Source organism: Sinohyriopsis cumingii, chromosome 17 (assembly GCF_028554795.1).
Source record: "Sinohyriopsis cumingii isolate HCF-2022 chromosome 17, ASM2855479v2, whole genome shotgun sequence".
NCBI lineage: Eukaryota > Metazoa > Mollusca > Bivalvia > Unionida > Unionidae > Sinohyriopsis > Sinohyriopsis cumingii.
The window spans coordinates 120,600,520-120,628,340 of NC_142977.1; the positions used below are offsets into that span (position 1 = coordinate 120,600,520).

Genomic DNA, 27,821 nt, shown 5'->3' on the forward strand with positions numbered 1-27,821 from the left:
TTCATATAACCATGCAGACTTCAAAACTGTCATAATAACTTCTATCTATAATGTTTTATGAAAGCATGTGTCTTCCTAGTTCATTTTTATATAGGCTGTATCATGTTTCTGTATCAAGTCCAGTAGTATATTTTTTTCCAGCTTCATAGAATATCCCTGGTTAATCAATTTTTGTGTCATTGGGTGATTAAAAATCATATTCTCCATTGCAGGAAAGTACCACTGTCCTGTGACATTCAAGGTCTTCAATGAGAATACACACATTGTTGCAGTCAAGCCGACAGGGAACGTGTTTGCCAATGAGGTAAAGGCTGAACCTATGCAATTCACTTGTGCATTTTAAAACCCAAAATAGTCATCAATTTTGTCAAATAACTGTCAGAAACAATTGAAAATATAATTACATTAGTAGCAGCTATGTATTACAGTGAAACAAACTTTGCAAATTTCATGGCAAATTATTACTTTTAACTAATTTTCGAAATTTCTTGGCAAAATTATTCTGAGGTTTGTAAATGTTCAGAATTAACTGGTGCAAAAAATATTACAATTTACTCACTGATTTTCAGTTTGTTTGATGCACTGCTTTTAACTCTTGTAAATTCCCTAATATTTGCATTATTTACATGAATGGACAAGTAACATATTTGTATTTTGACCAGACTGAACTGTTACTTGCTACCTGTTAGAGTTGCATGTTCTCTTTTCTTGCAAGATATGCATTCATTAACACATTATTTTCTCCTGCTTTCCAAGATAAAAAGTCAGCTGGATAAAATGTATTTGGCCTTTTGCACTTTCAAGGAATCCTGTCTATTATTTCATTATTTTTCTATGGACTAATTACTTGTTTATTGCATCACTTAAATTGACCTCTAAAATGTACAATAAATCCCTTCAAATTAATGAAATAATTTTGTACTGGTAGCTAGGATTGTTGTTCTACTACTTTTATATATGAATCTTAATGACATAATACCTACACTCAAGTTTGTACAAGGCATTTTCTTTTATGCTTTTGCACAGGTGTCAAAGAATGAAATATTTATTTTTAAACTTTCATCAATTTCTTGCCAACATTTGTATGGGTATCGAAAGTAGTTTAGTTCATTTTCTTGTGCATCGTTTATTCTTGGTTGGCTGAATTATCAATCCTAGGACTGGCAACATATATGCTGTAATGCCCCTATTGTCTTCATCCATAAGTTCAAATCATTTGTTTCTTATTACCTTAAAATATGTATTATGTGAATTTATCAGTTTATGCCATTAAGTTGTTTTCACTTTCACCGACTTAAGTATCAGGCATGAAAGAATCGGTTATTATTTAATTGATTTAATTCACTTTCCCAAAGCTTTATCAAGATAATCTTTATCAATAAGAACCTTGATATATGGCCTGATTGATACAAAGAAGCACTTACATGACTTTGTCAACTTTTATTTGAAGCACAGAGCACAGGCTTGCAATAATAATTAGATTATTAATCTTTTTCTGTCCCATTTTATTCAGTGTTGCTGAGACTTATGTAAGTCTTTCTGAGGAACAATAAATTGTATGCTTTAAATATTGTTAGCATGTATTAAAGATAAATATGCTGGGTTATTATGATTTAAAACTGTTTAGCTCAATTTTCTAATCATTTGGATATACATGATAATATGGTATATGTAGATAGAGGTTATGCTAATTGTAATTGAAACCAGAATGATTTTGGTCTGCTAATCAGTACATTGAATTTCTTTGAGAAGAAGTCTTTTAAAATTTGCACCAAATGGTATCTGACCCTAAGTAGCCATTGGCTTGTCCATTCATTAGTTTGTGTGGTCAGCCACCTGGTAAGAAGTCCATTCAGCAGTTTGTCTGGTCAGATATATGGTTGGAAGTCCAATCAACAGTTTTTCTGGTCAGGTATATGGTTGGAAGTCCAATCAACAGTTTTTCTGGTCAGATATGTGGTTGGAAGTCCAATCAACAGTTTTTCTGGTCAGGTATATGAATGAAAGTTCACTTAACAGTTTTTCTGGTCAGGTATATGGTTGAAAGTCCACTTAACAGATTGAAAAATATTTACTTCATTCTGATATCTTACCCAATGTGGTTTTCCTTTGTGTGATTTGTTTTAAATTATTAAATCTTGTATGCCCCACTACAACCATGGTAAGGCATAAAGCCTTACCCAGGTCCATCCATCTGATTTGAGTTTCAGGCACAATTGTAAAGTAATGGTAAATCTCTGCATCCTTTTATTTCTAGTTTCATTATTATATTGTTGTTTAATCCTATAGGCAATAGAAAGACTGAACATCAAGCCAAACTTTTGGAAGGATCTTCTGACTGATGAGCCATTCACAAGGAGGGATATTATTACAATACAGGTACTATTCACCCGTAGCTGTTACATTCAGTCTTGAAATATTTCCAAGAATACATCATGTCTGGTTTAGAAATCAAAATGTCCTTCAGGAACCACTTTAGAATAATTGGTAATGAAAGGTTCATCAAGTAGATGCATGCCATCACACATTTGTTTACTGTCTTTGAGGCTGATAATACAGTGTGTTCTATTGGGTTGATAATACAGTGTGTTCTATTGGGTTGATAGTACAGTGTGTCCTATTGGGTTTATAATACAGTGTGTTCTATTGGGTTGATATTACAGTGTGTCCTATTGGGTTTATAATACAGTGTGTTCTATTGGGTTGATAGTACAGTGTGTCCTATTGGGTTTATAATACAGTGTGTTCTATTGGGTTTATAATACAGTGTGTTCTATTGGGTTGATAGTACAGTGTGTCCTATTGGGTTTATAATACAGTGTGTTCTATTGGGTTGATAATACAGTGTGTCCTATTGGGTTGATAATACAGTGTGTCCTTTTGGGTTGATAATACAGTGTGTCAAAAAGAAATATCCTATTGATCAAGAGTAATGAATTCTTCCAATGAAAGAGTAACTGTTCTTAAGATTTGTGTCCAGCAACAGCATTCAAAGACTTGATATAGTTGGTAGACAGAGTAAGAGATTCAAGATAAATAGTACATATAGTAATTGATTCATACAAAAACTCAATATAGATAGTAGACAGAGTAATAGATTCATACAAAAACTCAGTATAGATAGTAGACAGAGTAATAGGTTCATATGAAAACTCAATAGAAACTCAATATAGATAGCAGAGAGTAATAGATTCATATGAAAACTCAATATAGATAGTAGACAGAATAATAGGTTCATATGAAAACTCAATAAAAACTCTATAGATAGTAGAGAGTAATAGATTCATACAAAAACTCAATACAGATAGTAGAAAGTAATAAATTCATACAAAAACTCAGATAGTAGACAGAGTAATAGATTCATATGAAAACTCAATATAGATAGTAGACAGAGTCATAGATTTGTACAAAAACTCAGTATAGATAGTATACAGAGTAATAGATTCATATGAAAACTCATTATAGATAGTACAGAGTAATTGATTCATACAAAAGCTCCATATTGATAGTAGACAGAGTAATAGATTCATGCAAAAACTCTGTATAGATAGTAGAGAGTAATAGATTCATATGAAAACTCAATACAGATAGTAGACAGAGTAATATATTCATATGAAAACTCAATATAGATTGTAGACAGAGTAATCGATTCATACAAAGACTCAGTATAGATAGTAGACAGAGTAATAGATTAATATGAAAACTCAGTATAGATAGTAGACAGAGTAATAGATTCATATGAAAACTTAATATAGATTGTACACAGAGTAATAGATTCATATGAAAACTCAATACAGATAGTAGACAGAGTAATAGGTTCATATGAAAACTCAATAAAAACTCAGTATAGATAGTAGAGATTAATAGCTTCAACATAAGGGTAGTGATGACACACCTTCACAAAATATTCACTCTTGAGAACTGGTGTCTGCTCCGGGTTTAAAACAAGTTTTAAGTAATGTAACTTTAAAGACTCATTGTTCAAATTCCCATCATCCTCCCCACATTGTTCTCCCAGAAATAGTAAAATCTCCGCCTTCTCACATCCTTTTCTAGACCATTACACTTGGGCAAGAATCCAAACCAGTGCATGTATGATGTGACTTTAACTTTTTACTCCCAGTAGAAAGTTAAATACCAAAACAACACCAGTTTTAAAATCATTGGAATATTTTATTATAAAACTGATTTAAATCTGTCTTATTTTCACCATTTGTAACATTACAATACATCCCCTCACCCAAATTCACCATCTCCCATCTTCACCCTTTGAAAGTTTATGATTCTTTTCATGCATCATCTTCATCCTTGGTATGCTTACAAGATTACAGTTATCTCTCCCTTTAAGAACTATCTTTTTGACACCCATTGTTATGTCCCTTTGTTATGTCCTGTTGCATGGCTTCTGGGCCAAACTAAAGTATTGCATGCATAATATGGTTTTAAAAAATACAAAATAAATAATTAGAGATAGATTTTTGTCTTTATATTCCATTTGTAAAGCTACAAGATGGTGGGAGTGGAGAGGGATAGGCTTTGCAGTGAAACTTGGAAAGTCTTACAGCCAACCTAATTTGTATCATTGTCTATATAATAGATATAAAGATATTTTTTATGTCTATCTGGAAGGGCTGGATTCAGAGGTAGCATAGAAAGTTTTCCTAATGTAATGTGATTTGGTAAGTGTTACAGTCAAATTTGTTTTTGTTTACTGGATCTCAGAAGCCCTCAGTTTTATACCAACAACTATATTGTTCAATGACATCCTGTTATTTAACCTTTCAATTCATCCTGTGGGTTTCCAGGAGTCAGCAAAAGGATTAGGTCCATTCCATGATAAAGTACTCTCAAAAACCATGATGTAATGCCCATAATGATGTATTAGTAATGTCCTATTCACTACCCACTTTTCCTGCTTCTAGGTCTGTATGGACAGTTATGAACAAGTTACACAGCTCATGAATTTTTTCAAATTTTAGCAACTGTTATAAAATGAAAATGATAAGCAAACATAATAGAGAAGAATGAGTATTTTATTTTATGTCTGTTAACTCATATATATATGTGCAGTCAGATGGATGGACAAAGAGAAGAAAGTACTATATATACCTTTACAGAACCCAGGCATAATAAATGAGATGATTCCTTAAGTTTAAATGCACAGCAGAAAGCAATCTTTGGTATGGCAACAATTTTGAATAATCCATAATTTTAGCATATGAGCTACACAGGCTAGATACCTGTTTCCAGTTGGTTTATTCAGGTCTTACCCATCCTTTTGCTTAAATACCTCAAATCAATCATGTACGTCATAGAATTTGTCAAAGCTAATATTCTTGAGAATAACTTTATGCATGTAACTAATGATGAATATTTGGTTTGAAGCTAAAAATGGCAGGCTGGAAGGTAAAAATGGCAGGCTAGAACAAATTTTTATTTCACTATCAAAATTAAAGGCCTAAATCGATTAAAAATTAAGTCAATCACCTGCTTGAATGAGTCCTGGCATTATTTGATTGGTTGAATGCCCTGATAGCAAATTATAGGTTGCCTGAATTTTGTTCTTAAAATAAAATCTGTAAGTATGTAATTTAGTTTTAGCTTCTACCCAAGGCTCATTATTATTGACTGTGTTGAAGGTCAGATACATAAGAAATTTTACTTTTAAATAATTGTGTGTAGTTAAAGGAGACTTCTGACTAATCATATCATGAGCCATATTACTGTGTGTGTAATCACCAAAGTATCATTTGCTACTATTCACTGTCATAAACACGTTACATACACTAATTTTAAAAGGTACAGGATGGTCATTTTCTTCATTATTTTGGCATAATTTTCAGTGTATACTTAATGCCAGTATAACAGTATGCTATTATATTTTTTAAAAAATACATTTGCTAGGAAGTACTTTAGGAAGTTGATATCCTCTATATTAAGTTAGAGAAAAATCATCTTTGTTAGGTGAATTAATATTTGTTCACATTTTGTTTCAGGATCCCACAAATCTTGAGAAGTTCAATATCAGCAGTTTTTTTCATTTAAAGAAAAACCTCAAACTCTTAGATGATGGTAAGATTTATCCACTGTTTTTGTGCATTCTTACATTGCAATCAAACATCTAATGGCCAGATATTTTGTATTCATACAGCTGTTTTCAAACATCTCATGGCAAGAATTTTCTAGATTGAAATGGGCTATTCTGTGATGTCAGCTGTACTCAAGCATGATGTGTTCAGTTCTAGCTGGTTCAAGACATGCTATTTCATGATGGCAGCTTTACTCAGATATCATATGTCCAGTTCAGAATGGTTTAGGGTGGGGATTTTCCAGTGTCAGCTTTACTGAAACATCACATTGTCATTTTGTGATTGTTTGAGAATGCTGTCTTGTGGCCATTTCTTACAGATATAAGTCATACTATTTTGTGGTGTCAGCTGTACTCAGATATCAAATGGCCAGTTCTTGCTGGTTTGAGGCATGCTATTTTGTGGTGTCAGCTGTACTCAGATATCAAATGGCCAGTTCTTGCTGGTTTGAGGCATGCTATTTTGTGATTTCAGCTGTACTCATATGTCACATGGCCAGTTCTTGCTGGGTTGAGGCATGATATTTCATATCAGACATTTGCATGGCAGAGATCTCAGAGTTACTTGAAAGTATTGAAAATTGAGTCTGGATGGTAAACCATGCATGATCCATCTATTTTTAATATGTTTTTATTCTGAACTGTATGCTTTTTCATGTGTGTGTGTGTTTGTGTGTGTGTGCAAGAGAGACAATAAAGTGACAATTTGACAACAGTGTAAATGGTATTCATTTGGACCGTATAAAATTGTATAATTGAAACAAATTTTTCGGTATTTTTTTAATAAAAATATTAATATTTTTAAATGATATTTTAATTTACCAGTTTTTAGGTAGCTGATAACAGTTTATAAAAACAAAGACATTTTTGTTCATTAATTTGAGAATTCATCCGAGACAGCTGTCACAGGCATATACACTGCTCTGTCACTCTAAAATGTGATATTGACAACACCCACTTGCCTTCTGCAAATTACAACAAGGTAAATAATGCATGTAGTTTGAAATCTGCCCCAATCCCCCTCCCCCCAGCCAATTCCATGCCAATTATTTGTTCCCATCAGTATTTCAGTCATTGATAACATGTATCAAGATAAAGAAGATATTACTCATGCATGATTTAAATAATTTACTGGCCATTTAATAAAACTTTTACACTGAACTTCTCTGTTGCGTTGTGTCTTGTCTACTTGGATTGAATTTGAAGGTTACATTTCTGATGTGTCAGCAGTGAAATATGTTTCATTCAGTTCTCATTAGTGTTTGTTAAAGTTCAGGGCAAAACAATAGCTACAAATCGGAGCCATCTGTAGCTTATTTACTGTATGACATGCTGGAAGCTTTGCATCAGAACTCAATCCAGATAGATACAAAGCACCAGACAAGCTTTGCATCAGAACTCAATCCAAACAAATGCAAAGCTATGGACAAGCTTTGCATCAAAACTCAATCCAAACAGATACAAAGCAACAGACAAGCTTTGCATCAGAACTCAATCCAAACTGATACAAAGCAACAGACAATCTTTGCATCAGAACTCAATCCAAACAGATACAAAGCAACAGACAAGTTTGCATCAGAACTCAATCCAAACAGATACAAAGCAACAGACAAGCTTTGCATCAGAACTCAATCCAAACAGATACAAAGCAACAGACAAGCTTTGCATCAGAACTCAATCCAAACAGATAAAAAGCAACAAAGCAACAGACATGCTTTGCATCAGAACTCAATCCAAACAAATACAAAGCAACAGACAAGCTTTGCATCAGAACTCAATCCAAACAGATACAAAGCAACAGATAAGCTTTGCATCAGAACTCCATCTAAACAGATACAAAGCAACAGACAAGCTTTGCATCAGAACTCAATCCAAACAGATACAAAGCAACAGACAAGCTTTACATCAGAACTCAATCCAAACAGATACAAAGCAACAAAGCAACAGACATGCTTTGCATCAGAATTCAATCCAAACAGATACAAAGCAACAGACAAGCTTCTCCCAAACATTGCTGTTAAAGAATCTGTAAAGTACTTAAATCATACACAAGAAACAATATATGTAATCTGCAATTAACTGTGCTGATGGGATTAAAAACAAATTAGCACAGAATTAGCAAAAAAGCAGATTCCTTGAGTTATAGTCATCTTGTTAATTTCTAGAAGGCCTGTAGGTGTTGTCAACACACCTACCAACCCCTATGATTTTGCTTTAAGCCTTACAAAAATTACCCTTAAAGTATGGACTTTATGGAATAAAAGCAGAAATTTGATTGCTGAGGTAAAATAATTGGCTCATCCGTGTTTGGTTTGGATCCTGGCTTCATATTAGATTTAGTGGCATGAGTCAGGAAACTGACAAACTTTACAGTAGTTCCCCAGAACTTTAAACTGCACATATTTTTTTATGCAAAACATCTGCATGATCAAACTGTTGCTTATAGATTTTTTAAAATGGCAACTAACAAGTGATGCATGTTTAAGACAATAGGAAAAATAAGCATCTTGAAAAATATGAATAATCTAGAAGAATAAAAAGAAATAGATTCTTGTAAATAGGTAGGGACAAAATTACGTTTATTGGACATCATGTGTTGATTTGAATAAGTCTCATGGAGGGAGGTGTGAATATGGTCTATTATTGAAATACATGTTTTCTAGCATTACAATAGTGGTACATGATATTTTGTTACACCTTACTGAAAACTGGTCAGATTTATGGGAAGAAAAAAACCCTACCTGAAATGGTCTTGTTGGGTTTGTCAGGTGTGTGTCAGTAATTTCCTTTTACAACGACAGAAACAACTATGGTCGTGGCATTTGTTTTGCATTTGGAGTAAATACCATGCCTTGGATTTAATTGTTAGTTATCTACACTCCCAAACTTGGGCTTATTCAAGAGAAAATTTTCCTTACACCAGAAAATTTCTCTGTTTGTTCTGGTTTTAAGATAAGACTGTAATGGCTTCCAAATTATGGTGAAGACATGAAATAAATTGTTTTTAAAGCATTCATGCAGTGCTAAACAAAGGGTGTGGTGACCAAAATGAGTCCTGCATCTGATCAAATGGAGAGCCTGAAATGGCCTAAAAGGGTGAATTAAAAGCACTGACACCTAACAGGTAGTCCATTTGGAAAGTGTATTACTTTATCTTGTCATGGCATATGAGTCTCTGTCTGTCTATAATCTTCATGCTAGAAATACAACTAGGTTTTCACCATGTATAAAATGGCACCCACCATACCACTGACAGATCTTCAAAAATTGAAAAGACCTCAAGTTGCTATGTATATCAATAATATATCATCAGTTTTTGTATGTCGTAAATCGTGTGGATACATGGCACATGTGTATCATTTCACGCCAGCTGTGGAGGGGCTTTCATGCACATGAATTCATTTCTTGTTTTACAAAATTTTTTAAAAATATCTTCTTACTTTTTTTTAGTTAGTAGTCCAGTTTCAGTTCTCCTTTACTTGAGAAGTTCTCCCTCATGTGTTCATTGGTTCACTTTTGTTTGATCTATAGATGATGCCAAGAAAGATCCCAAACATAACCTGAAGACGATTACTGCTGAGACCAGAGATGTTTTGGAGACACTTGAGAAGGAATATAAAGTACCTGTATGTACTTTTGAGGAATTATGTAGTCATTTTCCCCCTTCTTGACCTCAGTTTTATTATGGAAGAAAACAGCTTTTGATAAAACAACCACAAAAAAGGAGAAAAATTTAGAAAAGGATATTTTATGCTAAAAATATGCAAAATGTTTCTGGGGTAAAAAAAATTAGGAAAGGGTTAGCTCAATGAAATTTCCACACATATATAATAAAAATCCTTTGCATTTTGTCATAAGAAAGGATAATTTTGCTATTCACCTATTGTCTCCTTGCCCTCCCCCCTTTAATTTTCTTTTATTATTTTAATGTCAACAGACTAAAAAGAAATTGTTTTTTTAGACCAGGTTATGAAAGAAAAGCTATGCTAATTCACTTTTATTGGCCCCAGATAACTTGATATTCAAAAATACATTGTATATTCTGTTGATTAAAAGAAAATTAACAGTAAATTTATTATACATATGGTGCCAATTTACTAGAAAAAGTCTCTCTTTCATCTCCAGTGATTTCGTTTAAGGCTCTTCCAGTAAAATATGCAAAGCACACAGGGAAGGTACTTTCAATGTGGAATAGTCACCTTTAGATGCAGTTTAGAAATGTGTATAATTTTTATACAAACCCTATGATAATTAGAGTACCCTGCCATATATTTTTATACAAACCCTATGAGTAATTAGAGTACCCTGCCATATATTTTTATGCAAACCCTATGATAATTAGAGTACCCTGCCATATATTTTTATACAAACCCAATGATAATTAGAGTACCCTGCCATATATTTTTATACAAACCCTATGAGTAATTAGAGCATCCTGACATATTTTTTTTAATGCCTCCCCTGAGTACCATGTATATTTAAATGGAAGATCAGTTAGTGAATTAATGTATATTTAAATGGAAGATCAGTTAGTGAATTAATGAAAATGATTCAGTATTGAATTATTGGTCACATGATGATAACCAAAAAATGTATGTTCGCAGAACTAGATAAATGTGTAAAGCACTCAGGTTTGAGGGTGGGAAAGTTTCCACTTTGTCATATGGCTTTTAAATATAGGTTTATTTCTTATAAATTTGGTTTTAGAGATATTCAAAACAACTTTTAAAATGTGATTACTTAATAAAGACAACTCCTTAGGCAGGTTCAGTAGCACTTGAAATGGGTTGGGAGGAGGCTTATATATGCATGTCATCTACATCAGTTGTAAACCTCTATGGCTTGACATAACAATTGATACTTGGGCATATCATCCAATATGATTTTTAATTTTTCATTTGTAATTTTTACGGTTAAGTTTGGAGCAAGGTATTTATTCACTCACACTAGAAAGAATCTACATGACTTTTATATTTTTATTTATGAACGTGAGAGACAGGTGCACAGTAGCATTTTTCATACAATATGCAATTGATAAAATCATACACGTTAGCATGTTGTTATTATTGAATAATTCACACATTCTTAGATGTGAACTGAGTTCATTAATATTAGGTATTTGTTCATCATTAAACATAAACACTGTGCAAACATATTTTATTCTGTATCTATTTTATCATCTGACCACATATTCTGCTTTTTAATGCATGAACAGAACGCTAAAGTTTGGTCATTAACAACAGTTATTCTCCATTTGTCAATATGTGAATTACCTAATTACAGTAAACTGATATATAGGTTGTGGTCTAATTCTTATTGCAAAAGTGAATGCTCAGATCTGCCATTGCGTAATGTACCAGCAGATCAGGGTCTGTGTTGCTTATCTATTGATTTTTCCTAACAAACTGCACTGACCCAGATCTACCAGTGCATAATACAGTGGCAGATCTGGGTCTGTGCAGATTGCAGTTGGAACCAACTTATAAGTGAGTATATATTGTAGCGATATACAAAATTTTCTAAAATGGCACCTCTGTAACCTGGCATCTTCAGCAGACTAGTCCCCTATTTCCTTACCTGGTAGTAGTACTAATCAAGCCTTTGTGTCAGAATGGTCAGAAATTGTATTTAAATTAGTTTAATGCAGTGTCCTGTTAAATTTGCATAAAGTTTCTTTCAAGACTGTAAATGTAATGGGTAGATTAATGCGATTTATTTGAGTAAAACTTGTAATATACAGTATTAAAACAACTTAGTGTTCACAAGTAAAGGTACTAATTACCAAATGTTTTGTTTATTTATCTGTAATGTATGTATCTTTTTCACATGTAAATAATACTTAATCCATGATTTCTTTTACTTGATTATATGCCTTAGTCAAGAAAAGGTGCAACATTACCATTTTTTATTCTTTTACCCAGGAGAAGAAAGAAGAAGAAAAGAAACCAAAATTGGATAAATTTAATGCAGTAAGTTCATCTTTTTTTGTGTCATAGTAAGAGAGTCACTATAGCTCAGTGGGTAGAGCATCAGATTCATAATACAAGGGTAGCAGGTTGTCTCCCTTTGTGTGTCCCTGGCAAAGGCACTTGTCTCCCATTTCCTCAGCATGATATATCCAATAATGGGTTGAAATAGTAAATAGAACCAACACCAAAAATTAGTATAATAATGGCATTTCTAGTTTGATGGTATAACTTGCATAAATTTGAAAATCATAAAACTTTGAACATAGAAAATCATTTGAAAGAAAAAAATGTTTCTGCATAAATTCATATTTTATTACATTAATTTTCATAATTAAAATTTTTTCAGATTCAAATATTTATTTGTTCTTGATTTGTATTTTGTCATGTAAAAAATCAGTAAGACTCTATCATAAATATTTAATTCTATTGAGTGCCAGGTTAAAGCAGGGTTCCTGTGCCCTCTTGATTTCTAAGGAGATGCTAGAAATCCATCTGGGGGTTTGAATTCAGCAAAAATATCCTGGAAACCTCCATGAAAATTGCCTTTTGTCATGAAATGTACTGGAATTTTGATATTAAAATTTTGTTTGAGAGAATATGTCATTTTTTCACTGCAACTTTGCAGAGAACAATTTTGCAATGATCATCATATTACATCATTAGCCATGACTGAGTCTGGTAACTAAGAGATTTTGTACATGTGCCTAATCATTTGTACACATGTTCAGTAGTCAGTTTCCTTTCTCTGCACTGGATGTTTCTTTATTCGCATTGTTTGATTTGTACCATCTACAGTTGCAAGACATAAAATTCTTTCATCCTGAATTTTTATTATTATAATGATTTAAAATTTCAGACTATAAAACATTGTTCAGAAATGCTTGATTAGAAGATGAGCATTTTCATGGATTTTTCAAGGATGGCTTCAGCAAATAACCCTTTTGAAATTCAGAGCATTCCATGGAATGTGCTTGAAGTATATCAACATTTCCAAAAGAGAAGAGTCTGCATTCACTTCACATATGAAATCAGAGATGCACAAGAGAAACAAATATTGCAAACTGTGGCTCTGTGAAGCGACTAAATGTGGTAAATGAAACCCAGCATTGGCATCAACAACAACATCACCACCAGCAGGTCAAACTACAGCACTTACATGCGATCAACAATCATCAAAAAATGGCAGTGAATATGAGCCATTATTGCAATATAACCAGTCTTTGAAATCACTTTGTATGTCTGTTCAAAATTTGAATCAGCTCAGAAGATAAGACTAGAAAAGAACTTAATCACTTTATGATACAGCAGATAAACTTGAAGAGAAAGCAGAGAACACTCAGTCTCATAAATATTTAATCAAGTCAAATGCCTTGAGACTCTCTGCTAAAGAGAAGAAAGAAGCTCTTAAAAAGCTTGAAACAGACATTGATGCTAAAGTGAAAGAAATATGTGAACTGTAGGCACCTAGTGTACTGTGTAAAACTAAATAATCCTTTGAGTTTTTGAAAAGTTTTGTTTAATTTATGGAATAATTTTATCAGTTTATCATGGTTTATATATATGATTATAAGAAACGTTACCTTCAACAGCAGTATTGTGTTTTTAGTCAAAGTATCACACTTTAAAAATGACTTCTGAAATTTGTTGTTTTCCCCATAAAATCCCCGGAAAACTAGAAAATAAAAATCCTTTTGGTGCACGAACCCTGTAAGAGTCAAAGTCAGGGAGAATAAGGTGTGCACAGTGCAGGCCCATATTTGTTACAGTATGGATTGTAGTACTACACAGTGCAGGCCCATATTTGTTACAGTATGGATTGTAGTACTATCTACACAGTGTAGACCCATGTTTATTACAGTATGGATTGTAGTACTGTGTATACAGTGCAGGCCCATATTTTTACAGTATGGATTGTAGTACTACACAGTGCAGGCCCATATTTGTTACAGTATTGATTTTAGTACTATCTACACAGTGTAGACCCATGTTTATTACAGTATGGATTGTAGTACTGTGTATACAGTGCAGGCCCATATTTGTTACAGTATGGATTGTAGTACTACACAGTGCAGGCCCATATTTGTTACAGTATTGATTTTAGTACTGTCTACACAGTGTAGACCCATGTTTATTACAGTATTTATTGTAGTACTGTGTATACAGTGCAGGCCCATATTTGTTACAGTATGGATTGTAGTACTGTGTATACAGTGCAGGCCCATATTTGTTACAGTATGGATTGTAGTACTACACAGTGCAGGCCCATATTTGTTACAGTATTGATTTTAGTACTATCTACACAGTGTAGACCCATGTTTATTACAGTATGGATTGTAGTACTGTGTATACAGTGCAGGCCCATATTTGTTACAGTATGGATTGTAGTACTACACAGTGCAGGCCCATATTTGTTACAGTATTGATTTTAGTACTATCTACACAGTGTAGACCCATGTTTATTACAGTATGGATTGTAGTACTGTGTATACAGTACAGGCCCATATTTGTTACAGTATGGATTGTAGTACTACACAGTGCAGGCCCATATTTGTTACAGTATTGATTTTAGTACTATCTACACAGTGTAGACCCATGTTTATTACAGTATGGATTGTAGTACTGTGCATACAGTGCAGGCCCATATTTGTTACAGTATGGATTGTAGTACTACACAGTGCAGGCCCATATTTGTTACAGTATTGATTTTAGTACTATCTACACAGTGTAGACCCATGTTTATTACAGTATGGATTGTAGTACTGTGTATACAGTGCAGGCCCATATTTGTTACAGTATTGATTTTAGTACTATCTACACAGTGTAGACCCATATTTGTTAAGTATCGATTGTAGTACTATCTACACAGTGCAGGCCCATATTTGTTAAGTATCGATTGTAGTACTATCTACACAGTGTAGACCCATATTTGTTAAGTATCGATTGTAGTACTATCTACACAGTGTAGACCCATATTTGTTAAGTATCGATTGTAGTACTATCTGCACAATGTAGAGCCATCTTTATTAAGTATCGATTTTAGTACTATCTGCACAATGTAGACCCATATTTGTTAAGTATCAATTTTAGTACTATCTGCACAATGTAGAGCTATCTTTATTAAGTATGGATTGTAGTACTGTGTATACAGTGTAGACCCATCTTTGTTACAGTATGCACTGCAGTACTGTGTACACAGTGTAGACCCATGTTTATTACAGTATGGATTGTAGTACTGTGTATACAGTGCAGGCCCATATTTGTTACAGTATGGATTGTAGTACTACACAGTGCAGGCCCATCTTTGTTACAGTATTGATTTTAGTACTGTCTACACAGTGTAGACCCATATTTGTTAAGTATCGATTGTAGTACTATCTACACAGTGTAGACCCATCTTTGTTAAGTATGGATTGTAGTACTATCTACACAGTGTAGACCCATCTTTGTTAAGTATGGATTGTAGTACTATCTACACAGTGTAGACCCATCTTTAAGTCTCGATTGTATTACTATCTACACAGTTTAGACCCATATTTGTTAAAGTATGGATTGTAGTACTGTGTACACAGTGTAGACTCATCTTTGTTTTCTAAGTATGGATTGTAGTACTGTATACACAGTGTAGACACATTTTTGTTACAGTATGCACTGCAGTACTGTGTACATAATGTAGAGTCATCTTTGTTAAGTATCGATTGTAGTACTTTGTACACAGTGTAGACCCATCTTTGTTAAATGTGGATTGTAGTACTGTGTACACAGTGTAGACCCATCTTTATTAAGTATGGATTGTAGTATTGTGGACACACTGTAGAGCCATCTTTGTTACAGTATGCACTGCAGTACTGTGTACACAGTGTAGACCCATCTTTGTTAAATGTGGATTGTAGTACTGTGCACACAGTGTAGACCCATCTTTGTTAAGTATGGATTGTAGTACTGTGTCCACAGTGTAGACCCATCTTTGTTAAGTATGGATTTTAGTACTGTGTACACAGTGTAGACCCATCTTTGTTAAGTATCAGTTCTAGTAATGTATACACAGTGTAGACCCATCTTTGTTAAGTATGGATTTTAGTACTGTGTACACAGTGTCGACCCATCTTTGTTAAGTATGGATTGCACTGTGTCCACAGTGTAGACTCATCTCTATTAAGTATGGATTGTAGTACTGTGTCCACAGTGTAGACCCATCTTTGTTAAGTATGGATTGTAGTACTGTGTACACAGTGTAGACCCATCTTTGTTAAGTATGGATTGTAGTACTGTGCACACAGTGTAGACCCATCTTTGTTACAGTATGTACTGCAGTACTGTGTACGCAATGTAGACCCATCTTTATAAAGTATGGATTGTAGTACTGTGTCCACAGTGTAGATCCATCTTTGTTAAGTATGGATTGTAGTGCTGTGTACACAGTGTAGACCCATCTTTGTTTTTTAAGTATGGATTATAGTACTGTATACACAGTGTAGACACATTTTTGTTACAGTATGCACTGCAGTACTGTGTACACAATGTAGAGCCATCTTTATTAAGTGTAAGTTCTAGTATGGATTGTAGTACAGTGTACACATTGTAGACCCATCTTTATTAAGTATGGATTGTAGTACTGTGTACACAGTGTAGACCCATCCTTGTTTTTGAAGTAGGGATTGTAGTACTGTATACACAGTGTAGACACATTTTTGTTACAGTATGCACTGCAGTACTGTGTACATAATTTTTAGCCATCTTTGTTAAGTATCAATTGTAGTACTATGTACACAGTGTAGACCCATCTTTGTTAAGTATGGATTATAGTACTGTGTCCACAGTGTAGACCCATCTTTGTTAAGTATGGATTGTAGTACAGTGTACACAGTGTAGACCCATCTTTGTTAAATATGGATTGTAGTACTGTGTCCACAGTGTAGACCCATCTTTGTTAAGTATGGATTGTAGTACTGTGTCCACAGTGTAGACCCATCTTTGTTAAGTATGGATTGTAGTATTGTGGACACACTGTAGAGCTATCTTTGTTACAGATGGGTTTGTGGACACAGTGTAGACCCATCTTTATTACAGTATCGATTTTAGTACTGTGTACACAGTGTAGTCCCATCTCTGTTAAGTATGGATTGTAGTACTGTGTCCACAGTGTAGACCCATCTTTGTTAAGTATGGATTGTAGTACTGTGTCCACAGTGTAGACCCATCTCTGTCAAGTATGGATTGTAGTATTGTGGACACACTGTAGAGCTATCTTTGTTACAGATGGGTTTGTGGACACAGTGTAGACCCATCTTTATTACAGTATGGATTTTAGTACTGTGTACACAGTGTAGACCCATCTTTGTTAAGTATGGATTGTAGTACTGTGTACACAGTATAGACCCATCTTTGTTAAGTATGGATTGTAGTACTGTGTCCACAGTGTAGACCCATCTTTGTTAAGTATGGATTGTAGTACTGTGTCCACAGTGTAGACCCATCTTTGTTAAGTATGGATTGTAGTACTGTGTCCACAGTGTAGACCCATCTCTGTCAAGTATGGATTGTAGTACTGTGTCCACAGTGTAGACCCATCTTTGTTAAGTATGGATTGTAGTACTGTGTCCACGGTGTAGACCCATCTTTGTTAAGTATGGATTGTAGTACTGTGTCCACGGTGTAGACCCATCTCTGTTAAGTATGGATTGTAGTACTGTGTCCACAGTGTAGACCCATCTCTGTTAAGTATGGATTGTAGTAATGTGTCCACAGTGTAGACCCATCTTTGTTAAGTATGGATTGTAGTACTGTGTCCACAGTGTAGACCCATCTCTGTCAAGTATGGATTGTAGTACTGTGTCCACGGTGTAGACCCATCTCTGTTAAGTATGGATTGTAGTACTGTGTCCATAGTGTAGACCCATCTTTGTTAAGTATGGATTGTAGTACTGTGTCCACGGTGTAGACCCATCTTTGTTAAGTATGGATTGTAGTACTGTGTCCACAGTGTAGACCCATCTCTGTTAAGTATGGATTGTAGTAATGTGTCCACAGTGTAGACCCATCTTTGTTAAGTGTGGATTGTAGTACTGTGTCCACAGTGTAGACCCATCTTTGTTAAGTATGGATTGTAGTATTGTGGACACACTGTAGAGCCATCTTTGTTACAGATGGGTTTGTGGACACGGTGTAGACCCATCTTTATTACAGTATGGATTTTAGTACTGTGTACACAGTGTAGACCCATCTTTGTTAAGTATAGATTTTAGTACTGTGTACACAGTATAGACCCATCTTTGTTAAGTATGGATTGTAGTACTGTGTCCACAGTGTAGACCCATCTTTGTTACAGTATGGATTGTAGTACTGTGTCCACAGTGTAGACCCATCTTTGTTACAGTATGGATTGTAGTATTGTATACACAGTGTAGACCCATCTTTGTTACAGTATGCACTGCAGTACTGTGTACACAATGTAGAGCCATCTTTATTAAGTATCGGTTCTAGTACTGTGGACACAGCTTAGACCCATCTTTGTTAAGTATGGATTGTAGTACTGTGTCCACAGTGTAAACCCATCTTTGTTAAGTATGGATTGTACTGTGTCCACAGTGTAGACCCATCTTTGTTAAGTATGGATTGTAGTACTGTGTACACAGTGCAGCCCATCTTTATTACAGTTTGAATTGCAGTGCTATGTTCACAGTGCATTGACAGATTTTGCATTATGATCCTGGGGTGAATGTCTAGGGGTGAAGGGTGAGTATTGCAGAAGGTGCAAATATTGGAAAATGCAGAAAAAGCATGAAGATTTTAATGTTGAGCCACTGCAGTTTCTCTACTTTTAAGTCATGACAAATTATAAGAAAAAATTGTCCTAGTCTTATTTAATATTTTGGTATGAAGAATCCCATCTGTTTCTAAAGTTACTCTATGCAGTAAAGTTTGAAAACTGGAAAAAAGCAAAATGTCAGAAACGATGCTTTTGGGAGGCTCCACTTTCCAAATGCCATCACCTTCACACAGCCCTAAACTGCAGTTACTGTCAAGTTGTCAGTGTTGCACAAAAAACCAGAAAATCCAGAAATTACCACCAATCTTGGATGGACAACCACAAATTCTTGCTCAGGCTGGCCTGAGATTGAACTTGGAACATAAGAAGTCCAAAATGAATGTGTTACAACTGCACTGTTAAGCATCTTTGAATTAATACTTTTTTCTACAACAGTTATCCTGTTTTATTTGTTGCAGAAGTGAGATTTTGGTTTTATTTATGAAATAAATGTAATGACTGTGTGAAGTTGCTACTTAATATTTCTGGTTGTATTACTTCTTTTTTAGGCCCATTATTCCACTGGAAAGGTAGCTGCATCATTCACCTCGACTGCCATGGATGTCATGACAGAACATGAAGCTGGTTAGTCTACATGAACTCACTTGTCCTTTGTGTGATACGGATATTGTAAGCTTTTTCACATGACTGCTAGTTGGTTTAATACAACCCATGTAATATTTCTAATACATGCATCTAATAACACCTTGGTACTTCAGATGATGCCATGGTCTAATAGTCTTGGGCATAATGTATAGTGTGCTTAAAAGTCGAACGTTGCACTACTTGGCAGTTGTATTGAATCAAATCAGAATTTTTATCCTGTTATAAAATAGAATTTTACAGTTTGGCTAATTTTAAATGAAATTTATGAAACTTAAGGGATAATTCATTTGATATCGATTTCTTTTGAAGTGATCACTGGTGTACGATATTCTATAGATAGCAGATGGTACAGATTTCAGATTGAGATCTCTTTTATGAAGAATATATCCTCCATGCATTAAATCATTTTGTTACGTATGAAAATCATTTTCACGTCAATTTCCCAAATATTATCATCTCAAACTGTGTAGATTTACAAGTGATCGAAGTGTTATTCTGATCTGTTGTTATTGTTGCAGCCTCAGCTTCAGATGTTCGTTTTTTTTTTTAAATATCTGTAATGTAAAACTATTATGATTGTTAATATTTCTTATTACATAAAGGAATTATAAGTTGTAATTTTTGTGATAAAGGTGTAAAGCTGAGTGACAGTTTACAAATGTACACATTATTATAGTTACAACTTAAAATACAGTTGATCCATTTTACTATGTTAAATAAGTCCCCACTACCGCCTTGCTTTATATTTCATTTTGCAAACAGTCTTGTTTTTATTTGCTCCTCTGCTCATAGACCAGAAGAGCTTATGGGATGGTCTCTTGTCTGTCTGTCTGTCTGCCTGCCATTAGCACGATTTTGTTATCACTAATAAACTACTTAGAATATTGCCTTGATAGTTTACAAACATACAGTCATTCCTCATCCTAGTTAAAGTATATGCAACCTATGGACTGCAGGCTGGATCTGGCCTGCCGCATGGTTTTATCTGCTTTGTTACATCATAAGTTGGAGCTTTAAAAAAAAACATATTCAGTCCACATTCTTGAGAAAGTCATATATGCCTGCTCTTGTTGATCGTAAATAATGATAATGCTGCTTGTACATCCAATATGGCTGGCACATTGGACATCGTGAAAATCTTCCTATCACTACTCATCCTGAATGTAAACTCGTATATACATAGGGTTTCACTTAAGATTTTTTTATGATGTCTGGTTGGCGCTAAATGAAAATGATGCCAATCTAATATCCATCAGTGGTTATCTTGAGAATATTACCACTACTCATCCTGAATGGATATTTATATTATGGTATCTTTTTGGTGTTATTCAGACATTTAACATGCTTGCCACATTGGCCATCTTGAAAATTTTATTACTTTTTCTTCTGATTGAATGGTCATATCTGTATGGGGTTCTCACTGAAAAGCTAATCATGAAACCTAGTTAGTCCTAAATGAAATTGTGCTGATCTGACTTCTAACATGAATGCCACAATGGCCATCTTGAAAATCTTGTTAGTGCTTCTTCTCCTAGATGGCTGGTCATATTGACATTGTACTTTCATCAAAAGATTTCATATATTTTGTTGGTGCTAAATAGAAATGGTGCCAACCTGATATCAAATATGCAACCATGGCAGCCATCATGAAAATGTTGCACTTATTGCTTAGCCAAAACAGAAAGTCATGACAACATAAGGTTTCTACCAGAAGACATCTTATGATGACTTATTGGGTCTAAATGAAAATGGTGCCAAGTTGACATCCAGTGTACCAAGAACAGCAACTGATTTGACATTCTTGTTATCGCTGAAGAATGTGAAAGATAGTTAAAATTAAGAAATGATCTTGATCCCTGTAAACTCTTGTAGCCAGTAGAGTGTCAGTCTCTTTGAGGGATTCTTGTTTTTCTAACGAATCTCCTAGTACAAAATCTTGCATGTGATCAAACAAAAAATGGAAGAAAAAACATTTATGATTAAGTATGGAGACATTAAACAAATAATGGAGAAAAAAAACCTAATTGATGATTTAGTATGGATGCATCACACAAAATATTGAACAGCTATCTCATTTTATTATACAAAAAATATTAATATAACTATTTATAACTAGTTTGTTAACATAAAAATTTTTTGTCTTATCTATGTATAATATTGATATGGTGACAGACAGCAAGAACATGCTTGTTAAAGTTGTATAAAAATTCATTTTTTTTAATAGGTTAAAAGTCTTCGAGAACTCAGTTATGTTCAAAGCATTGAAGCATTTACTCATTTAAAATATGACTATTATAATTTTTTGCATGAAATACACTTGTATCTGTAGATCTGGATTAAACCTCACTTGTACTATAAAGAATCTGATGACATGATAGTGTTTCATTTTATTCTTATGGATATTTCAAAAAAATAAAAGACAGTGACTTTGTTGAGTCAAAAACATATTTTGTTTAAAATTTTCCATTTAAATGGTAAAATTATTCCCAGCCCAAATTTTTTGAAGTTTATTATTTTTGTTTTGGCAGCTGTTATTGATGAAGACATCATAAGATATGCTAGAGTGAAGAAAAAGGGCTATGTCAGATTTATTACTAATTTCGGACCTCTGAATGTGGAGCTCCATTGTGAAATGGTAAGATGATTTTTATGTTTCTTGCATAAACATGGTGCGACACTTATCACTTTTATGTTGAGCACAGCATTGTCCTTTTTACCAACTAGAGGGGTAACAATTTGTTGATGCACATCAGTAATGCAGTTGGTCTTTCCACCATTGCATATATTGGATGAGTAATTGTTTATTCATCACAGTGCAAACATGCGAATTGAGATAATGTGATTGTGTGTCATTACAACATATAAAATATTGCACACCACAGAAGCGAATAGAAATAAACAAATAATAACCTTTTTCAACTTTTACTCTGAGCTAAAAAAAATATAATTAGAGCAAAGATAAGCAGTAAACATGTGCACATATTGTTAAATGAGGTACGAAAGTGAATCACTTCTGAAAATAGTGAACCAGTCTAGCATGTGGAAATTGCCACTAGTCTTAGTCGCCAAGGTGTCTACCATGCTTGCAGAATCTATAATTTGCTGCATCATAATGTATATTGAATTGCAAATTGATATCACAGTGTGTCATATGGAAGTCTGGTATTGTTTTAAGTATTAAGTATTGTGATGCATATCATGCCTTTTTATTTTTAAGTGTTTTGTTGAAATATTGGCTACTTTGTTATATTTGGATACCTCAAAGCATGGGTTAAATTTGGATACCTCAAAGCATGGGTTACATTTGGATACCTCAGAGCCTGGGTTACATTTGGATACCTCAATGCATGGGTTATATCTGGATACCTCAAAGAATGGGTTACATTTGGATACCTCAGAGCCTGGGTTACATTTGGATACCTCAAAGCATGGGCTACATCCGGATACCTCAAAGCATGGGTTACATTCGGATACCTCAGAGCATGGGTTACATTCGGATACCTCAGAGCATGGGTTATATTTGGATACCTCAAAACATGGGTTACATTTGGATACCTCAAAGCATGGGTTACAGTAACAGACCTACCAAGCCTTGTGATTTTCCCTAAGTCTTACAAAATTACCTTTAAAACGCAGACTTACAGAATAAAAGTAAAAACTACAGAAATATGATTTGTTGCAGTAAAATTTGGATAATTGGCTCCTCAATGTTTGATTTGGATCAGTATTAAATCTAGTGGAGTTAGTCAGGAAATCATATATAATGACATTTTCAAAATTAAAAATGTAAATTGTTAGTAACTGAAATTCGTGTCTGCTTGCTTATTGACAAGTTTAACATAAATAGAAGAATATGGTATAAACTTGTAAGGGTGTGTAATGGTATAAACTTGTAAGGGTGTGTAATGGTATAAACTTGTAAGGGTGTGTAATGGTATAAACTTGTAAGGGTGTGTAATGGTATAAACTTGTAAGGGTGTGTAATGGTATAAACGTGTAAGGGTGTGTAATGGTATAAACTTGTAAGGGTGTGTAATGGTATAAACTTGTAAGGGTGTGTAATGGTATAAACTTGTAAGGGTGTGTAATGAACATCATTCATATTCATAAAAACCTTATGGTTCAAATCTGTGAGTACAAATGTTCCAGAGAGAGTTTGAAAATCACGTTATGGATATGATGATGCTCAAACACATCCCATAAATAATAAAACCTGTCTTAGCAGACACATCCATATCAAGGACACCTTCTTAAGCAAGCAAGGTTTCAAACAACTTTTCTAAAGTATACATGTGTATTTCACCTTCAAAAACTTTAAATACCAGTTTACAAATTATATGTTCACATGAGTATGTAAGTACAGAGTTACAAAATTATGTATTCCCATGAGTATGTAAGTACAGATTTACAAAATTGTGTGTTCACTTGAGTATGTAAGTACAAATTTGCACAATTATGTGTTCCCATTAATATGTAGGTACAGATTTACAAAATTATGTTTCCCATGAGCATGTGGTTACAATTATGATATGGAAAATGTTAAATTCATTAATAATTAATTTACCTTTGGTTAGTTTGCTACCTTGATCAATAATTGTATAATACTAATATTGTATAGTATTCCACATCTTAAAAGGTACCCCACCAGAGCACACTTCCTTCACACACTCAGCCAGTTTTCTCTGCACCAACAAGTTTGTGTACAAAGTGCCCCTATGGATGGCCACCTCTCTGATGCAGCATACGGCCAACATTTTAGGCAAAAAATGTCAAATTTACCCCTCACAAGTGTCCGCATTGTATAAAATATTTGTCCCAAACCAATATTTAAGTAAGTACTGTGGTAACTAATCTTGTCTCTACCTATGTCTGTTTCCAGATGTCAGGTGTTCATTATTGAAAGAAGCGTTGGCTAAAGTATATTATAACATGTACCACTGTATTTAATATTATATCATTATTGAAAAAAGCATTGGCTAAAGTATATTATAACATGTACCACTGTGTTAAATATTATATCATTATCTATAAATGCCAACATTTACAGGAAATAGACTCAGTAGAGTTGTGATAGAGTTTGGGGCTTCGAACTGTTGTTGAGTTCATCTCTGTGATGATTATGACCTAATTGTCAAGGTCATTGCATGGTCAACATAGGCTAATATATAGCTTTTGTTGATTCACACACAAAGAGAAATGCAACTTGAACAAAACAGAATACCAGACAACGACTGAAAAATCATATGACAGTACGTGACTCACTTCCTTTATAAACAAGGCAATTTGTCTCCTCTACAGAGGTTATCTGCATGATTAAATTGCAATACAATTAGCAACATAGGAATAAATGATCACAAAACCTTAACATGTAATCACATACACAGAAACTTTTTACTTTAGAAAATAAAGTAAACATTTATCAACTCACTGACAATGGGGAGGGTTCAAGAATTCTTGCTGACAAATTTAATGTTGGAAAGACTCAAATAAAACAATGTCATAACAAGTAAAAAGAATATTCTGCAGCAGTGGGAAAGTGGAGAGAATGGGAGGAGAATGATTTAAAATGCCAAGCCATGTTTTTACCATAATTTAGATGCCAAGGTTTTTGTATGGTTTTGCTATGTTCATGCCAGCAATGCTGCATTTGCATTTCATGCTTTAAAGTCAAGATCTGTTAAATAATGCACTTTCATTTCATGCTTAAAAATCAAGAACTATTAAAGTATGTTAAACTGAAATAAGTCCTTTCTTATGACAAGAAGAATGTTTTAATAATTAATGCTACTTTTCAATGATGATATTAAATCTTTGAAGTTACATGTAGCTTTCTTACTACATACACATACATATACTTTTCACAAATATAGTCCCCCATAGAAAGACAACCCCATTTATAAGGTCACTTTCCCAGTGCTGAACAGGTTGCTGTATTGTGTTCTTATGTGTATTTTGCATATAATGATACAGGGGGTGTCAATATGATATATTGTATTTCCTTAGATCTTTATATTCTAATACACATCTCATCATTGCTGTGACTCTTGTAAATTAACTAAAACAAATACGGTCTCATGTAAGTCTGAATAAAGGTGGTAATTGTTGTTTTTGTCAGGTTCCAAAGACGTGTGAAAACTTCATGAAGCACTGTGTAAAGGGTTACTACAACGGCACAATATTTCACAGACTGATCAGAAATTTTGTGGTGAGTTTCTTAATGCTTCTCATTTCCAAGCCACGCAATTTAAATTTTGTTGTACTGTATCAAAAATAGCTCTGTTTCACATGCATTTTAGTCTTGGGAAAATTTCTAAGCTTTCCCCAAGTACACAGCAAAATTAAACAATTCTGTGTTATAAAGCTATAGATAGAAGTATGGTTTGTCATAAAGAGGTGTCATTAGAATTATTTTGTTCAAAAACAGGTTGTCTTTTTTGAGGGAAAAAAGTCACTTTCCTATTATCACTTCAGACTTTAGGATTATTTTTAAGTCTAAGACAAACATAACTTGCACAAATATAAATTGTTAGATCATTTTAATTCCATGCTGTGTTACACCTTAAAAGGTTTTTACATTCAGCCACTTTTCGGGTAGCACTTGCTTTATTATATCACTGACTACATGCCAAATCATGGTGGTTGCAAATAAACTATTATATATATGTAACAGACATTCCAAGAGCCCCCAGACTAGTCTAATCATTCAGCTAAATGTTTACTTAATTACATCTTGACCTCCAGTATATGGTGTGGTCAGATGGTCAGTTAAAAGCCTTGTTGGTTAGCTATGAGGCTTTTGCCATGTAACATAGACAATTTCAATTTAAGCAGTTTTTTTTAATTTTAATTTTCATAATTTACAATAATTAGGGTCAATTTCAAACTGAAATATGAAAATAGTAAAGAAATAGTTATTATAGTTAGCAGACAAAGCACTCTGCAAAGGGTCATTTGACAATCTTACCTGTTTCAGCTTCAAGGTGGAGACCCAACTGGTACAGGAACAGGTATGTTTTATTACTATGAACGTCTTTGTGATGCATTCTTATAATTTTACATGTAAACAGATTTTAGGTTGATATGGTGTAAGATGTATGCTAATTTGCAGAATGCTTTTTATATACCTGAAATTCTGAATAATAAACAATCCAAAACTACTCTGTAACAAAATTTTAATTGGTGGGTATTTTTGCTTGAGGTTAGAACCATTGTTTCATCATGTACTTTTTTCTCTTTATGCTTGAATATGGCTTTGAGGAATACTTCCCCTGTCAATCAAAATGTTAGATTTTCTTGAAAAAAATGAAATTTATATTTTATGCATACCAAGCATTAAGCAGATGAGGATCAGAGGAAAAGTGAATTTAAAATTGTTCACATACGTGCATGCATGAAAATGTAAATATACTCTGATAACATAAAAAGGGCAGGAATTTCCACAAAATTACATCCTCTTACAATTAATAATGAAGCAGCGTCTAGAAAATGTTAGGTCCTTCATTGAAGAAATTGTTTGATGTCCATCTTTTAACTTATAAAAACTGTTTAGACCGATATTTTTGCCCCCTCTGATTCTATGGAATATATTTTGTGCCTAACTTCCAGTGTTAGTTGTTCATGATTGTTAAAACTTGTGTTGCAGGATAAAATAAAATTTAGCTAGATAAAACAACCCTTGCATGCATTTTCTAAATAAAAAGGTTGGAGGCAGAAAATCATGAATTTGAAATTCTTGTTATTTGTTATTGCTACTCCATCTGAATAGAAAGTCATACTGACATGGGGTTTTCACCAGAAGACTTATAATGTCTACTTGGACCCGAGTGAAAATAGGTGTTGATCTGACAGACAGTATAGCAGCCACAGTGGCCATCTTGAAAATATTGTTATTGCTACTCCTCCTGATTGGGTGATCATATCATCATAGGGTTTTCGCTGGAAGACTTCTTATGATGTTTAATTGGTCTTTAGTGAAAATGATGCTGATCTGATATCCAGTATGGTTATCTTGAAAATCTCCTCAACGAAAACTAATATTGCCATGGTGTTTTCACCATTTCACTTTTTATGATGTCTAGTTGTCTTAAATGAATTTAGTACCATCTAATGTCCAATATTGCTGCCACAGTGGCCATCTTGAAAATCTTCTAATTGCTAATCCTTCTGAATGAAAAGCAATGAATGAAAATGGTGTCATTTTGATGTCCAGGTTGGCAACAACAGTAATCATCTTGAAACTATTGTTGTCACCACTCCTCCTGAATGGATGGTCATATTAACAAGGGATGTTTCCTCAACAAATGATGATGTTTATTTGGTTTTAATGGTGTTATTCAGACATTAAGTATGCCTG

General features: G+C 33.9%; 1 protein-coding gene across 1 annotated transcript in view; it reads left to right on the top strand.

Annotated features, from left to right (window-relative positions):
• Positions 1–27,821, top strand: part of LOC149779768 (RING-type E3 ubiquitin-protein ligase PPIL2-like) — a 69,465-nt gene that overhangs the window by 18,129 nt on the left and 23,515 nt on the right. Inside the window, exons 6-14 of the mRNA XM_089940625.1 lie at positions 213–304; positions 2,290–2,379; positions 5,997–6,072; positions 9,620–9,714; positions 12,010–12,057; positions 19,372–19,447; positions 21,997–22,103; positions 25,584–25,673; positions 26,442–26,475. Of these exons, the coding sequence (XP_089796751.1) occupies positions 213–304; positions 2,290–2,379; positions 5,997–6,072; positions 9,620–9,714; positions 12,010–12,057; positions 19,372–19,447; positions 21,997–22,103; positions 25,584–25,673; positions 26,442–26,475 (708 nt within the window). The remainder of the gene's footprint in view (positions 1–212; positions 305–2,289; positions 2,380–5,996; positions 6,073–9,619; positions 9,715–12,009; positions 12,058–19,371; positions 19,448–21,996; positions 22,104–25,583; positions 25,674–26,441; positions 26,476–27,821) is intronic.